Raw genomic sequence first — 17,894 nt, forward strand, 5'->3', positions numbered from 1 at the left:
AGGCAAGAGATTGGAGGTGGTCTTTTTTGCAAAGAGGTTTTTGCCCAGATTTAGATGAGAAATATAGGGGTTGTGTTTGGTAGAACAGAGAAGTTGATCTCTTTTTTGGAGTGTTCCCTTTTCCCTTGTGTTGGGAAATAATGGCTGATTAGGTGTGAGGTGTCCTTTAATCATGACAGGAAACGGCTCAATAGTTTTGCAATTTCGGTTCATGAGACACAAGAGCCCACTTCTGTGGTGTGATGGATGATACCACACCTTGAGTCTGGGCACGTCAGTTTTACACCTGCATTACTATACTTGTTTATCCTCTTTGATTAACCAGAATAGATTAAAAAAAATTTTTTTTTGATGTTTGTTTATTTTTGAGAGAGAGAGACAGAGTGCAAGCGGGGGAGGGACAGAGATAGGGAGACGCGGACTCCAAAGCAGGCTGAGGTGTCAGCACAGAGCCCTATGCAGGGCTCAAACCCACAAACCATGAGATCACAACCTGAGCCGAAGTTGGACACTTAACCACCTGAGCCGCCCAGACACCCCAACCAGAATAGATTTTAATGGAGCCCATTATTCACTTACTGCACAGCAAAACCATTGTTACCACTTTTTCCATTGTGTTTATCTTGTAAATGGAAGTATTTGGTATCTATTTTTTTTCAAAATGGACAAATAGAAGTTATATTTAGATTAGCATCTTAAATTTTTTAGATTTTTTAAAAAATAAATGTTTATTTATTTTGAGAGAAAACGAGAGCGTGTGCCTGCACATGCATGACCATGAGAGGGGCAGACAGTGAGGGGAGAGAGAATCCCAAGCAGGCACCATGCTGTCACTGCAGAGGCCAACGTGGGGCTCTGTCTCACCAACCTTGAGATCATGACCTGAGCCAAAATCAAGAGTTAGACGCTTTACCAACTGAGCCACCCAGGCGTCCCTCTCGACTTACAAACCGGTTCTTGTAGGCCAGCGATGACGGCAGAAGTCAGTTAGGGGTAAATGTTAAGAGACGAAATCACAGTTATCCTTGGTTTTCCATTTCTGAAATAGTGGTAAACACATGGCCCATGTCCTGAGCCTGGGGAGGCACAGTTCCTTTATTGCTCTATCTGCAAGGGGGCTAACCTTTTGACAGTTTTTATGGCAAATACTAGGGCAGCTTGTGAGTCAAACCCTAATAAGCAAATGCTGGGTTTGTCACTTCTCTTTCATCTTCTGGAAGAGACAGCTAATCAAATAGCATGCCTTGTGCGGCTAGTCCCCCAGACCTCTATGAAATGGAATGTTGTTTTCCCTGGTTGCTTTTTCCAGATTTGAGTCTTCTTTATAAAGCCAAAGTTTCTCTGTTGTCTTAATTCTTCAACACTTCACAGATGGTGGCCAAATTCAGTTCTCTTTCTTTAAGAAAGTTGTCATCTTCTAACTGTGGCCGTTCCCCATCATGCAGCTGGTTTCCTACTGACCCTCCCCGGGTTTATCAGTGAGTAAGTGTGATTGTTGGTGGCTGCATGACCCAGAGAAAGCAGTGGGAGAAATGCAATGTGAAGTGTCGAAAGTAAAAAACAAATGGTAGTTTTAGGGTTGTGAGTCTAAACCTGGCCAAGGGATGCTATTCATAACATTTCCCCAGTTAATAGACCCCAATCAGCGCTGTAGGTTATTGGTGCCAGTTGCTTCCTACAACAGAGAAGTGCTATGTTCCTGCTGTGGAGGGTGAGTGCTTAGTGCTATTTACTTAAAACATTCTAGGTTGATAAATTACAAGCACTTCACTTTGGGTAAAGCTCATAAATCCCGCCCCTACGAAAAATAACAAGCTGACAGCACTTAGTCCCGTTTATAAAGTTCATACGCATCTATCTTTGATGCAGGCACAAGTATATATCTATGAAATAGCACTGCAGCCTGTTAAAGTAATGGGCGAGCACAGCCACAGAGCGAGCAGCATTGTCCTTCCAGGCTCACTACCATCAGCCCCTCTGCTTGAAGAGCACCTCGAGGACAAGGCTTGCAGAGCAGGAGCTTGCACACCATGGAGTCCAGATTTGTGCTTCTTCCTGCCTTCTCCCTGCAGATCACCTCTCTCACTCCTGCCGCCTCCCTTTTCCTGTCTGCAAAATGATCGTCTGCCTGTTAGCGTCCCTGCTCTTCATTAGGCCGAGATGAGGCACAGAGCTGTGCCGATGTGTGGGGAGCAGTTTGAACACTTAGGCCAGGTGGAGAGACATGGGCCTCAGTGAACACTAAAGCATCTGTTCTGGAAAAAGGACAGACCCTAACAAAAAGACCTTTAAGTAGTGTAAGGGCAAAGCCTGGAAGGCTTATGTGCTATCCGGTATCAGAAAAGGAAATAATTTTAATAAAAAAATAAATATGAGACTCATCCCACTGGCTGTGGGATCTTCTTAGAGATCTGGCAGGTGTCATTATGGGATGCATGGCTGTTTGGAACCTGTGACTGAGCAACCTGCTTCCTAATCAACTTGTGGAGAGTCCGAAGTGTCACATGCATCGGGCGGAAGCTGCCTATTCAGTACCGCATTGAACATTCAGTACTGCAGATAGTGTAATTATGCTGCTTGTCAGATACTAGAAAAGCGCAAAGAACATTCCTTCACTTTGCAACAGCTTGGACCCAAGTGGCAGACATGCTGTTCCCTCTGGCTGGCATGACCTCCCTTTCTTCAGCCCCTTCACCAGAGTATCAACTACTGCCTGGCTTCCAAGACCCAGCTCAGACCGTGTCTCCTCAGGGAAGCCCCTCACCCCAGGCCCCCAGGCCCAAGCTGTGTTTCCACAGCACCGTGGTCTGTTAGCATTTACCAGGTTGCATTTTTGTTATCTGTTTACCTACCTGTCTTCCCTGTCAGACATGAATGGGGACAGTGTCTTGTCCTGAATTCATCGTTTATCTCTTGTGCCGAACATAATGACTAGGATGTAATGGGTGCTCAATAAGTGTTTGTCAAATGAGTGATAGCATGGTTAGCTCGATGAGAATTGATGGTGCCCTTTCTGATCTGTCATCCATCATCCATGGAGTGAAACAGGACCAGGAGGCTTTACATGGCACCACTTGAGAATGTAAGGAGAGGAGGTGGGATTAGAATGAATAATGACCACCCTTTATTGAGTATTTACCATGAGCTGGGCACTATATTTACTAAAGTATTTAGGCTTTTAAAATATATTAATGTACTTAATCCTTAGATTAATCTGCTAAGACAGGGTCTGTTTATTATCCCCATTGCGAAGCACAAGGAAGTTCAATAACCTGCCCGAGGTCACACAGTGACAGCACGGAGATTCATACTGATGTTAGACAGCTATCTATCTGTGCCTCTTAGACTGGTTCCTGGAAAGAATTAAGCCCTAATGTACAGAGGCATCCATCTTAGGTAATGATTCGACTTCTGTATATCTGGAATGATATGGTTATGTTTTCTCCTTGGGGAAAAGGGAGAAGACAGTCACCCGGATAACTTTTTGGGTTCTGTGGTTAAAGTGAGAGAAGTGGAGTTAGTTGACAAAGAATTGGTGTTAGGTGGCAGTTTGGGTCCTTGCAGAAGCACAGCAGTATTCTCCAGTCAAATTGAACTACAGTGCTTTCATTTCCTACAAGGACCATCTAAGCTTTTTTGCCTCTAGACCTTTACATATGCTGTTCCCTGTGCTTGGATCACACTACCCTGTTCACTGTTTCTTCCTCAAGCCCAGTCTTCACTTGGCTCCCCTCTCCCACCATGAGAGTTAATTTAGATGCCATTCTTCCCTGCCCTCGAAGACAGTGTCTCTTCCTGGGGGTCCCTATTGTGGCACTCACAAGTGTTGTAGTGCTAGAAACCATGCTTGGAGTTGATTATTGTGTGTAGGGTGAGGGAGGTGACTGGCTCATGTCCTAAGCTCATTTTGTAAGAGCAGAGACTGTCTCTTTTGTTCCTTATTATCTTCTGTACCTTGAGTGGTGCTTGGACACAAGGTGTGTTCATGAAATATTTGTTGGAGGAGTGAATGCATGGCAGCTAATTTTGCTTTACGTTTTTGAACCTTGTTTGTTTGTTTTTTTTTTTTTTAATATTCATTTTGAGAGAGAGGGAGAGAATGAGCTGGGGAGGAGTGGGGGTGGGGTGGGGAAGAATCCCAAGCACGCTCTGTGCTTGTCAGTACAGAGTCCAGCATGGGGCTTGATCTCATGAACCATGAGATCATGACCTGAGGTGAAATCAAGAGCCAGATGTTTAACCGACTGAGACACCCACGTGCCCCGAGCCTTGGGTTTTTGAAGTAGGCGAGTCTTCTGTTTGACACCATTGTTTACTGTATCTTTTTAAAATTTTTATTGTTTTTTTTAATGTTTGTTTATTTTTGAGAGAGAGACAGAGACAGAGTGGGGGAGGGGCAGGGAGCGAGGGAGACACAGAATCCAAAGCAGGCTCCAGGCTCCGAGCTTGTCAGTACAGAGCCCAACATGGGGCTTGAACTCACGAATCGTGAGATCAGGACCTGAGCCGAAGTCAGAAGCTTAACTGACTTGAGCCACCCAGGTGCCCCGTTTGCTGTGTCTTTTTTTTTTTTTTTTTTTAATTTTTTTAATGTTTATTTACTTTTGAGAGAGAGAGAGTGTGAGTGGGGAAGGGTCAGAGAGGGAGGGAGACACAGAATCCGAAGCAGTCTCCAGGCTCCGAGCTGTCAGCCCAGAGCCCGATGTGGGGCTCGAACTCACAAGCCGTCAGATCATGACCTGAGCTGAAGTCAGATGCCCCACTGACCGAGCCACCCAGGTGCCCCTGCTGTGTCTTTTATGTACAAAGTCAACTGGGCACTGTGGGCAACAGAGAGATGACTGATGTCACTATTGCTCTGAGGCGCCTCCAATCTTAGGAGACACTCAGATGTTCAGATCATGTCACAGCATCAGCACAATGCAGTGGATCACTGATAAAACTGTAAAAAGGGACACGGTCACATTCTGGTGAGTCATCTGGCGCCAAGGAAGCCCATTCACAACCCAAGACCTCCTTTTACAGAGTGCCATGGGAATCACCTGGAACAACTGTGACCAGTGGTTCTTGTTTGTAAAGAAGTAGAAACCCAGGGCTTCTGGGTGGCTTAGTTGGTTAAGCATCCAACTACTGATTTTAGCTCAGGTCATAATCTTACATTTCACGGGTTCAATCAAGCTTTGCGTCAGGCTCTGTGCTGACCGTAGGGGGACTGCTTGGGATTCTCTCTCTCCTTCTCTTTCTGCTCCTCCCCTGCTTGCATGCTCACACACTCTTCTCTCTTTCTCAAAATAAGTAAAATAAAAGAAACCCAAATTAAGAGGACTAAACAAGTCTGCATACACTTAGGGAAGGGCTTGTTGAAAAGTGGAACCTCATGTAGGTACACAACGTGTTGGAGGTTAGATTGAACCGAAAAGAAAAACCTTTTCTTCTTCTTTTTTTAACGAAATGTTTATTTATTTTTGAGGTGGGGGGTAGGGCAGAGAGAGAAGAGAGAGAATCCTGAGCAGGCTTCCACTGTCAGCACAGAGTCTGATGTGGGGCTCGAACTCCGGAACCGTGAGATCATGACCTGAGCCGAAATCAGGAGTCAGAGGTTTAACTGACTGAGCTACCCAGGCACCTCCAAAAGAAAAACTTCTTAATTACTTTATGATAGAACATTTGATTTTATAAATAGAGCTAATAAATTGAGTTCAAAAATATTTATTAATTTTTGAGAGAGAAAGAGAGCATGCATATGCGTGAGCTGGGGAGGGACAGAGAGAGAGGGGGACAGAGGATCTGAAGAGGGCCCTGTGCTGACAGCAGTGAGGCTGATGCAGGGCTTAAACTCCCGAACCATGAAATCATGACCTGAGCCGAAGTCGGACGTTTAACCCTCTGAACCACCCAGGCGCCCCTGAGCTAATAAGACTTTAAATCAAATGTATTTAGGACATCTCTACCTGGTTTTCTCTGACTTGGTAACTTATCCTAACAGTTGTTCACCTATTCCCTCTGAAACATGCTGCTCCTCCTGTATGCCATCTCTCCTCTAGTGGAACCACCTGCTGTTCAAGCCAGAAATGCAGGTGTCCGTCTTCATTCTTGATCCCTCAGTCCCTACCAGCACTCAGGTGCCAGCTCTGGGACTTCCTTCTTTCCAATTCTCAGGCTGTCTTCTCTCCCTCCCACTGCCTTAATCAAGGCGGGAATTGGCCTCCTTTCTGCCCTTCTTGATTCTAGGCTCCTTTCCTCCAACTTATTGTCCGCCCTGTTGATGGAGTGCATTCTGGAATGCTGATCTGATCCCATTACTCCTCTGCCCAAGAGCCTTCAGTGACTCCCAAGACGAGCCACCTGGCCCCACATGGCGCCCCATTCTCACCACGCCCCCTCTTGAGTTCAGGCTGTCTCAGCTCTACCAGATGACTTGCATTTCACTGAGATTATCATGATTTTCTTTTTAAGAATTCTTTCTCTCTTTTGCCTAACCCTCATTTGTTCTCTAAAGCCTTTTCTGACTTAGGTCCTTGCTTGTGTCTCTCATAGGGCCCATGCATCCACCATTTTGCGTCCTCAGTGTCTGGCATTTCTGGGCATATAGGATGTGCTCTGTAGTGCTTGTTCAAAGAATGAGCTGTAGCAGAGGCTTTAATTCACACTGAGCTGTAAAGGAGCAATATCTGGCTCTTCCCAAGAATGGGTTTGGTTTCAGGGTGGGAGAAGAGTGTGAAGACAACGTTTCTTACTGGAAAAGGTGGTTGGGGAGTGCTGGTGGAAGGCAAGACAAATGGAGAGGCTCCTAGCAGGAAAAGAGGCCGTTGAGAAGCTGAGGAGGTTGCCTACCTTCGATCGCCAGGAAAAAGGCCAGTGTCTGCTTCAGAAGGCTGCTAAAGAATCTGTGACTCGGTTTCCTTATTTATACTTAAAGGGGAGGGGTCTACAGTAGCTAATGACTCCGGCTCACATCCAACACTGACATTGTATGATCCTTAGAGTCAAAGTTAAGAATCTAAATAAGATAAGACACTGTGAATTGGTGTGAGATTTTTCCCCCCTTCTCTCCTCACTTTTTTGCAAGCTTCCTGGAAACAAAGACGTCTATTTGCATTCAACGGGTCGTTTTGCATTTTAAAAACAAAGAAGTAGAAAGGAATGCAGGAAAACTGCTTTAATATGATACTATGTTTGAGAATTTAAACTCCACCCCCTCTCCCCCCCAGTCAAGAAATTCACTATTCTCAGCTTTGGTTGAGATGTGCTGCACGTCCCACTTGCGCCCGGGTCCTCCGTGGCAGAGCCCGGCCCCTCCGTGGCTGTGAGTTATGGCAGCCTGGGAATCCATACTGTGATCTTCCTGGCCCTTGGGTGTTCAACTTCTCCAAGTTAATGTCTGTTCTTTAGCCTTACATTATCTCCTAGAAAGGTAGTCATTTATAATTTATATACTATGTACCGGCTTAAAATAGAGACAAGAGGATAATCAGCATCCCGAAGCTCCTAGCTTTCCAAAATAACATTTCTTCAGTGAAGTCTGCCTGTAGGAATTAAAACCTGCCTTGAATTAAAAAATCCTTTGTGCTGTTGTCAGACTGGGGAATGGGTGTGCCCGCAAGCGTTTAGCAAGCCTTGCAGAAGGGGAAGGCCATCATTTTTTTTTTTTTAATAAAACTTGTCATTTTATTTTATTCTACTCAAAATAATTTCTAAAGACCTCATCCTTTGTAGTGTTACAGGGGTCTCACTAAAGTCACAGAGAGGAGATGGGGCAGAGCTAGAAGGACATACAGGAGAAGTGGCCCCCGTGAAGGACAAAAGCCATTTCATACCTCAGCCACTTGTCTGCTGCGGTTTTGGTGCCCTTCCATCTGGGTCGCTACTTTGCTCTTTGACTGTAAACACGGAGAATGGATGGGCTTTCCTGCTGAGTACCTCCCAGAGAACACACTGTTCATTCATATATATTAAAAATAGAAGACCTACTTGAAAAATGCTCTGTACAATCAGGTTTTAGCAAGAGCCAATCAGATATTAGAGGTCTAACTTATTTTTTTCCTTCTTGCTTTTATAACCTGTCTCTAAACCCTAACTTTTTCTCCCATTCCTTTTCGTTATGCATCTTCCATGTGCCAGGACATTGGGAGAAGATTTCTAATGAGGGCTGGAGAAGGACAGATGCTTCTGCAGTCCAGTGGTCTTGTCCTTCGGGTGTCTGGCGACTTTGCATTTGAATCCCAAGATTATTCTTACTGTGACCTCCATGTCTGTGATGTGTCTCGTGTGCTCACAACTGTCCCTGGTGTACAGTTGAATGTCCACCTGATACCTGGGGGCCAGCAGGGGTGGGGCTTGGGGGCAAGCAGCAGCTGAGGGGCTTGTAAGGGAACACCCTGGGTGATTTAACTTGGAAGCCACAAGGTGGCAACATTTACCAAGCGGCTGGGCATTTTTTCCCCTATTAAGATGTTGAACTTGCTTTTCCATTTTCTGAGATTGAAAAGCTGAGAAAAGGGTTTAGCAGCCATTGCTTTAGGTCCTTTTGAAAGTGAAGCTGTAGGTTAAGCATGCTGCAGTTTATTGGTGTCTGTTCATTCCCTGGGTTTAGATACCGAGAATTTGAAATTGCTCCGTGTGACCATGGGTGAGTCACCTCTCCTTTGGCCTCAGTTATGCATCGGAATAGGAAGGATGTGTAGTTGGGCTGACTGTACGTGATTTATGGCTTGGGTTTTAACTTCCTCCCCTGTATTGCTTTAAAAAAAAAACTTTCAGTAAAACTAGTCTTTATAAAACAAAAACAAGAAAACACTGGCTTTTTATCAAAGGACACTGTCATGGTTTAAAAAAAAAAAAATCAACGACTGTGGCTTCCGACTTCAGCTCAGGTCATGATCTCATCATTTGTGAGTTCAAGCCCTGCATCGGGCTCTGTGCGGACAGCTCAGAGCCTGGAGCCCTTTTTGGATTCTGGGTCTCCTCCCACCCCCACCCCACCCCTCAAAAATAAATAAACAGTAAAAAAGTTTTCTTTAAATCAATGACAAAGTCTCAAAGAAATCAATGTCCCTAGAAGCTAGCCATCTCCCTGGGTTAACTCAAGAGGCTAGACTCTCCTAAATGAGGATGCTTATTTACCAGCTTTCCTAAATTAGCAGCTTTGGGGATATTAAGATCTGTAAGGAACTGTCCAAGGGAGGTATTGTGTATGCTTTGCAGTGATTAAGCCATTAAGCTCTAATTGGTATTTTCCCACTCATGGTTTTGTGTAGGAAGCTTTAAAATTATTTAGGAATTCTGTGCTCATCAGCCATCTTAGTGCCATCCCCACATTTTGGCACCTGAGAGTAGGGAGTACAGAGAAAAGGTTTTTGTTCAAGTGGATTATGACTTTTTGCTCACGCTGCCCTTCCTTATTGGTCTGTTATATTGCAGATGAAGTGGAAAGGGAAGGACCTCTTTGATTTGGTGTGCCGGACCCTGGGGCTTCGGGAAACTTGGTTCTTTGGACTGCAGTACACAATCAAGGACACCGTGGCCTGGCTCAAAATGGACAAGAAGGTTGGGCTGGAACTTGATGAAACCAGTGAGGCTGGTGTGTGCTCTGGTTTTTCCCTGAGCATGTGCCTAGCTTCTTTACTCATCATGGGGCATTATGGATGCACAGTAGAGAAAGGGGCAAGTCCTGAGTAAGTCATGTAGAAAACAGGTTCTGGAGATGCCACAGGCTTTCTGCCCCTCACACGCTCTCCTAGGTGAGCAGAACCAACGAGCATAAAACTGTTGCCATCCCTGGCTTCTTTATTCATTGTCACCAGGCTGATTGCTTCTGGCTTTATGCTATTCAACTTACTGAACCACTAGTCAGGCTTTATGAATAAAAATTACTATTATATTATTGTGCTCTTTTTTTTTTTTTTTAAATACAGTTTATGTCTTTGAAAGATTTGCTTGGGACTCATGTTCTTTAGGGAATGTTTTTAAGTCTTTTCAAGAAACACTGTGGCCCAACTCAATTTAATCATTAACACGATCTAAAGAATAAAGAGTGCCCTGGTCCCTGTGGTGAAGACAGAATGACCGTTTTGTCTTAAGTCTTTATGATTCTCTGGGGCTTCTGAGGCCTGGATGACAAGTTGGGGCTCCCGGCAGTTCTAATGTGGCTTAGAAATGGATATTGCCTAGGGAAACTGCCTTCTGCGTGGATTCACATGTGCACATAAAGCCACACTTACCTACTTACCTGCCTATCTAACCATGAAGACATTTAGGAACAGGGCCATCTGCTTTTGTTAGTAACTCCTAAAAGACCCCTAGATCTCAAAATAAGTCAATGTCTAATTCTTACTCCAAATGGTACCCCTTGCAATTGATTTTATCATCTGCTGCATGGCATGATAAACGATGAATGCCTCCTGTTTTTTACAAGTTTGACTCTAAGCTCAAGTGTTCAAATTGTGTTTCCATATGTACACAGTAATCTGAATCTTCGTTGTTGGATCGCTGCTGGTTATAAATTTCATATGGTAATTCCCATGATCATGAGCATTGAAGGGCCACCACATGCCAGTGTCAGTGAGTGTCCTAGATCTGGTTTATTTTGGATCTCCTGGGCACTGCCACCTGGAATTTGGACAGGAGCATGAAGAATTATCTATCAAAGACAGCAGAACTTTGTGTCTCTTTTTGTGATTCTCAGCAAAATAAGTTTTAAATCATATCTGAGTGTTGGCCAAATGGATATTAGATTGGGGGCATCAGGAGCCATGGAACCTGCTGCTCAAAGGAAATAAATTATGACACATGTTAATGGAGCCTTGTAGCCTGTCACATGGCATGTTTATGTCCTGAAATGAAATTCATTCTGGAGAGCAGATGGTTCAAGCTTTTCAGTGGGTGGATGAAATTGTTAGAAGATTAAAGGCAGTGAGGTTTACTGGCTGCACTCAAGTATTTTGTAGGGCATCTCTAGAGGTTCCTTGAAACAAGGGTTGCCACAACGGACACATTTCACTTTTGTTGCTCAGTTAATGTTCAGAGGATTTCACAAAAATAGAGTTCATCATCTCTAAGGTCCATCCTGATCTGGACCTAAATGTTGGGGGTTAGCAGTAACAAAAAGAATATAGGAAGAATCCACTAGTTTAGAAAATTAAAAAGCCTTCAGCCTACTGTAAAAGATAGTGCCCAAGACCTTTGAGTTATAAATTTCTACTTTTTAACTATCTCTGTGGCCTTGAGAACATCTGTGCCTTAATAATCTCAGCTCCTCTCACCCATTGGGGATATTGATTAATTTGGTTCAGAAACGCCATGTGAGGTGAATATTACCTCTTGTTATAGATGACTTCATGAATGCTTCAGACTGTAGGATCATAGCCTTTGGGAAATGTGATGAATTTAGAGAGGGAAAAATATTTATACGCTCCCTGCAAAGGGATGGTGGCAGGGGAGGAACAGGTGCCAACATACCTTGTTCTTCTTTTGCTCTGTAATTGTGCAGGTGCTGGATCATGATGTTTCAAAGGAAGAGCCAGTCACCTTTCACTTCCTGGCCAAATTTTATCCCGAGAATGCCGAGGAGGAGCTGGTTCAGGAGATCACGCAACATTTATTCTTCTTGCAGGTACACCAGTCTGTGCTAGCCCCGTTTATTCTGAGAGAACTCACCCAGGGGTAGTTGCCGAGGCAGCCTGGATGACCCCCACGGTGTTGACCACAGAGGTCTTGGCATTGTAAAAATGTCCTGCCTCTGGGAAGTCAGTCCCTTTGGTTCCATAATGGGGGGAAAAGTCTTCAGAATAGAACTTGTACTTGAGTAAGGAGAATTGGTGTCAGAGAAGATTGCAAAAATAGGGTAGTGAAAGAACGGGTACAAGTAGCTACCTGGCTTGAAGTCTCTTTGAAGATGGATCCTATTTTCTTCTAAGTGAAAAGTACTTAATAGTTACAAAGGAAGTCCAAAGAGAAAGTCTTGGAAAGAGTAATTTTTCCAAAAGTTCAAAATTTGCTGTCATTAAGACAGGATTTCAGAACTCCAGTGAGTTGGAGTTTAACTCCACGTGACTAATCCCACATGTGTGGAACTTCAGGCATCGTGCTTCATGCTGCCCATTGTATGTGAGTGTCTTATCCCTACTCCTTCATTAGAGTATAAGCCCTTTAAAGGCAAGGCTCACTGAATATGCAGGAGGCATTCCGTAAGTAATTGCTCAACCAAATTGAAGAGATGAGGAGCTCCATGATTATGGGTTCAAAGACTGCTAAGACTGACCATCTAGGGGCGCGATGAGTAGGGGTTTGTGTGAGGATGAAAACCCTGTCAGTTTTGCTTGTGTTCTTACCGCTTGATCAGAGTGCTGCCCCAGTTTCATGGTTAGTTGCAGTGATTGGTGGTGGAGCTGCTTGTGTGCCCAGAGATGCCCGCTGTCGGTAGATCTCACAGGGGCGTTAATTACAGGATTTCCCAGAAGTAGACATATGTATGGGCTGTCACATAGTCCTCCTATAATTAGTTTGAGCCTCAGATTGTTATGTTCAGTTAATATTAAGTTAAATGTAATAAAACCCCCAAATAATTTATTTTCCAAAAAAGGTTTGCCAAAAAAAGTGTATATAGATGTACACACACCTCCCCCATCCCTAACATTTTCCTTCAAAGGGAAACCCTTTCAGTTTTTCTGTAGTATGGCTTTTTTTTTTTTCCTTTGAAAATAAATCAGGGATTAGAAAGTTACACTGCTTTGAATAAAACCACATAATGATCTCCTAGGCCCCAGAATGTCCTAGTGTTATAGAGATGACTTTCTTGTTAGCATTTAGAAGAAGTGCCCATCCCTCTTGTGACTTTAGCTTCATTTTTCCTCATATTGAAATGTTGGAGTGTTTTCGTGGCTGAGCAAGGCAAAATTTACTACTTTTATGAATCTGGTGACTGTTGACATCTGTGAAAAGAGAGTTGGCTTTCCTGTTGTGTTTATTTCAGTGAGGCTCTCTTGCCTCTATGTCTGGAACATCACACGCTGCACCATTCTAAGAAATTGAATGCAATGAGATCCGTTAATTCAACATTATGGCTTAAGAATTATATTTCCTGGACCTCACATGTGCTTAAAAGTTTAATCGATCAAACTTTATTGCTTCCTTTTTCCTTAGAGCAGGCATTTGGAAAGTGATAGGTTTTTTTCCTGCAGTCATAACTCAGTGGCCTTGCTGACTTTTGTCTTGTGTTAAGACTTTAAAGTAGACTCCCATTTCCTCTGGTGCTGCGTGTGCTCAGCAAGTGGCCGAGGCCACAATCACCACCAGAGCTGCCCCTGACACTTCTGGAATTCACAGCTCCCCTCTGTCACGGTCCAGATATCAGTCTCTGTTTTAACCATGGAAGTATTTTTCCTCTTCAGCATTTTTTTTTTTTATGCGTAGTCATCTTACCAATAACTTCTCAGTGACTGAACTCCCAACCTGTCTGCAGCAATAAAAAAAAATTGTACCCTTTGTCAGAAAATCATTAACAGGCTGGTTTGGCAGGCCTCATTAGAACACCCTGCAGCCATCTGCTGTGACCAGCCTGCACAGCTCACTTCCACGCACACAGCGTCATGTCTCCCTTGTTGCCTCTTTCAGGTAAAGAAGCAGATTTTAGATGAAAAGATCTACTGCCCTCCCGAGGCTTCTGTGCTCCTGGCTTCTTACGCTGTCCAGGCCAAGGTAGGCTCAAAGAAGAAAAGTGCCTTCCTCCTTGGCATTAATGTGTGTCACAGGATCACTCCAGTCTTTTGTTTCTTCAGGTTTTCTAGGCTTCAGAGACACTTTCCCCAGAAAGGAAGTGTTTAGGACTTGGGCTGGGGAAACCACTGTCACTGTCCCAGGTTCTGTATAATCTTGTGAGAATGTGTGTGTGTGTGTGTGTGTGTGTGTGTGTGTACAAGTGTTAAGTGTACGCTTATGATGAATTGTCTGTGTAATCTCATTACGCACATGTGGCTTATTGCAATCACTGGACCAACCTTTCTTTTTATGAAGCAAGGAAAATGAACTTACTGTCTCCAGTTTGGGCCAAACTATAGCATTTAGGTCAGAAAGGCCCAGGTCCTTATTCCAGACTCATCCTCTGAGGACCAGCAGCCCTGTGTGTGGGGACCCTGCTATAGCCTAGAGAATGCCCTACTTCCTTCACCCCTGATGGGCATGCTAGCTTTGCTCATGGCTGGTACTGCAGGCTGTTTGGCACCCCAAGCCCAGTTGAGCTGTGAGTGAATCATTCCTAGAGAAATCACTGCGGACTCGGAGGGGGGTGGAGGAGACCACCGCTCTTGTGTTTTGACCTCTCTGTTTTCATAAGACCAACTACAGGGTCAGTCAGGAGTGCTTCATGTCCCTCAGATACCCCACTTCAATCACATAGCTTCTTTTCTTGGTCCTACTGCTTCCCACCCCTCCCCTGCAGTGTAGGAAGAGGCCCCAGAATTGGGGCATCTTCATTACTTTTGTGATTTTGCATAATCTTTTCAATTTTTATTTTCCTTTTTCGTTAGAGGTGTCTATAAAGCCATTTCCCTGTAGTGTTAAGAAAATTAATAAGATACTCTTAACTTCTTAGCCCACTTTTTTGGGGGGTAGTTTAATACAATTTCAGATCAAAGCCAGGAAATGACTGGCCTATCATTTGGGAGGGAAAAAAAGTCTGTTCATGTTGGTCAGACTAACAGAAGTACCAGAATCAATTCAATCATTTGATGCCTCGGCTAATATTTGCTGAGTGTTCACCAGGCCTGAGGAGTGGGTTGTTGACTCTGTCACAGATACAGACACTACAGCGAGTATCTGCCCTTTAGCGATTTGCCCAAGGGCATTCGGACAATCTTGGGTAAAGCTAAGGGCAGAATTCATGGCTTTGGGATTGTGTTTTGTGCCTCCCCTATTCCACTGCCCAGAAAAATGAGTAATTGAAAAAAGCAGAAAATGGGCCTTGATTCAACTAAAACATATGCTTCCTTTTATGCTTTGATTAAGAATATTAATAACAGGAAAAATGTGTCCTTTCAATCAGTATTGCCCTGACAGTGATGAAGCAGTCATTGTCACTCTCATCAAATGTGAGCACTTCCTGGCCCAGAACTGAGTTCCTTTTTAGCACGCTTTCTCTCCAGCTGAGAGGAGACCCAAGCTCTCAAGGACACTACCTCTCTTTGAAGGGCTTCAGTCTCAAAGGCTACATTTCCTTTACATGGATTTTGGGCCACAAATTCAAAGGCCACCTGTGGAAAAAAATAACTTTTCAGGGAACCAGCAGATGTTTGCTTAAACAGATTTCACTGTAGGAAAGCCCTACTAATTTGGATCCTACTAATTTAGAGATGAAAGTGATTCACAGACAGCATATGTGGTTCATATGGAGGAGGATGTTCTAACTGTTTTTTCCGGTGTAAATTTTCAGGATCTTACAAATAAAGGTAATCTGTGGCTTCAAGTCTGCATTCGAGAAACTAAGGATTATTATCACATGCTTCCAGTTTCTAGGACTGTTGGTTAATATTAAAAAAGACATCTCTGATTACAGTATTAATAGGATCTTACATGCCTGTAATGTTTTACAGTTCTACAAAGTGTTACACACGAATATTTCGTGCAATACTCAGTGTAGTCTTTTCCATGAGCCACAGCTTGAGAGGATTATGCCCGGTTTGCAGATGAGGAATTTAAGGCTCAGAAAGGATTAATAATTTGTCTGAAGTCCTAATACTTTATGTTAATTCTTTTTCAATGGAATTTATAGCCCACTTCTTGATGGACAAGATTTGAAGCAGAGTGGAACTGGAGACTAGAGCCGGGATGAGAACCCTATCATCCGGGACGCTTAGCTCAGCACTCCACTCTTGCCCTCCCCTTGTAGCGTGTGAGGGATGTCTCTGGGTAGCACGCACTGCCTTTCACCAAATTCCAGATTCATTTATAGGGTCTAATTTAGTCCAAACTTCTCAGTAAACCACACTGGTTCCCTCCATCATATTCAGTTTGTTTTCATCCTCAACCTTTCTGAAACAGAAAGGAACTTTAGAAGTATGGTGCGGAAAACGAATCAGGCTCATTAACACATGGAATGTAATTATGCACAAATGCATTCATTATGGTATTTCAGCTGTTGGAATGATATAGACAGAGCTAATTCCACAGCATCAAGAAACAATTACTCTCAAAGTATAAATACAAATATTAATCACATGGTTCAGTTAACAAGAACCATATTTCTTGGTTAGAGTTTGAGTTATGTTTGAATCGAAAGTCTGGGCTTTTTTTTTTTTTTTTTTTTTTTTTGTCGTTGTTGTTTTGTTTTGTTTTGTTTTGTTCGGTCCAGTCGCATGACATACCAAACCATCTTGCAATGTTTTAAGCCACCTGTTGGATTCTATACTGACAACTTGGTGTTTGAAATGTGTTCTTATTAAAAATGACTTTGGGAGATCGTGGTATGTAATTTACCAGTCTTGCAGTGCTGGCCTGCAGACTCCTAGTGTTCAGAAAGAGAAATGGATGGTGGGAGAGGAGGCTTACCGTTTCTTGGTACTCTTTGATGTCAGTTAGGGAAAAAGAGTGCCAAAAGGCAATTGAGTTGGGTATATGTACAGTGTAGGTGGAAAGTAGCAAGAGTTGACAGTAGCAAGCTGGAGGGGTATGTCTGTAGGATGCCAGATCAGAAAGGGTCTTGACTTTATTGTGTGGGTGGTACAGAGCCAGTGAAGGGTTTATATTTTAGATAGATCCTTTGGTGGCTATGTGAAGGCCATATTGGAGTGAGACAGGTTTGGAAGCAGGGAGACCTGTTAGAAGGCTGTGGTGGTCATCCTGGGGAGAGGCTCTGAGGCTCACATCTGGGGCAGTAGTCAGTTGGATGGGAAGAGACCAACTTGAAAATGTCAAAGAGGCAAAAGTTGAATATAAATGATGTTGTCCTTCACACACCGCCCCCCTTTTATGGCTTATACTTTTACACATTGATGTTTTTTCCCACTCAACATTGATTTTGAGATGTATCATGTTGTATGTGTGGATGTAGCTTGTTGGTCCTAATTGCTATATGGTGGCCATTGATGAGTAAACCTAATTCATTGATCCATCCCCCTTCTAAGGGAGAGGTAGGTTTAGTTTCTCTTTTCCCCCTTCCGTTATCAATAGTGTTTTACTGAAGATCCTTTTATATGAATCTTCGTGTACATGTGCAAAAGTTTCCACCTCTTTTTTTTTTTTTTTAAGTTTCCGCCTCTTAAGGTAGATTTCTACAAGCAGAATTGTAGATATATCCTTGAACATAAAGAACTCTTGAGTGTTGAGAGTGTTGAGAAAAAGATAGCAGAAAAATAGATACAAAGGGCATACATACTTTATAGAGGAGAACATGAGAATGGTCAGTAGATAGAAAAAGATGTTCAATCTCAGTAGTAATCAAGAAAAAAAAGCAACGCTAACATGCCATTTCAAACCCAGAAGGTTGACAACGATTAGTAAATAGGAGAGAAGTGTTGTCTGAGCTCACATATGGGCAGAAAGGGACTGTGAATTGGAATGATCTCTGTAGAGCAATGGGTGTGATAGGAGCCCATCAGGTGAGGGGGTACCCCTTCCCCGAAATTCCCCTTCTAGGTGGCTACCCCAGAGGACCTCCTGTACACCATGCCCTTTTTACTTAAAACTATCAGAACAGATCGCCCCACTTCATTTTTTTTTTTAATTAAAAAAAATTTTTTTTTGAGAGACAGAGCATGAGCAGGGGAAAGGCAGAGAGAGAGGGAGACACAGAATCTGAAGCAGGCTTCAGGCTCTGAGCTGTCCACACAGAGTCTGATGTGAGGCTCGAATTCACAAGGTGTGAGATCATGACCTGAAGTCAGATGCTTAACTGACTGAGCCAC

At 43.5% G+C, this 17,894-nt stretch overlaps 1 protein-coding gene across 6 annotated transcripts in view; it reads left to right on the forward strand.

Annotated features, from left to right (window-relative positions):
- Positions 1-17,894, forward strand: part of NF2 (neurofibromin 2) — a 77,948-nt gene that overhangs the window by 18,014 nt on the left and 42,040 nt on the right. For 4 of the 6 annotated variants that reach the window (XM_030336122.1, XM_030336121.1, XM_030336120.1 and 1 more), the window contains exons 2-4: positions 9,421-9,546; positions 11,489-11,611; positions 13,612-13,695. In XM_030336122.1, coding sequence (XP_030191982.1) covers positions 9,421-9,546; positions 11,489-11,611; positions 13,612-13,695 — 333 coding nt within the window. The remainder of the gene's footprint in view (positions 1-9,420; positions 9,547-11,488; positions 11,612-13,611; positions 13,696-17,894) is intronic. The other 2 variants (XM_030336125.1, XM_030336124.1) reach the window with 1 other exon arrangement.

This window comes from Lynx canadensis, chromosome D3, assembly GCF_007474595.2.
Source record: "Lynx canadensis isolate LIC74 chromosome D3, mLynCan4.pri.v2, whole genome shotgun sequence".
Classification (NCBI taxonomy): Eukaryota; Metazoa; Chordata; class Mammalia; order Carnivora; family Felidae; genus Lynx; species Lynx canadensis.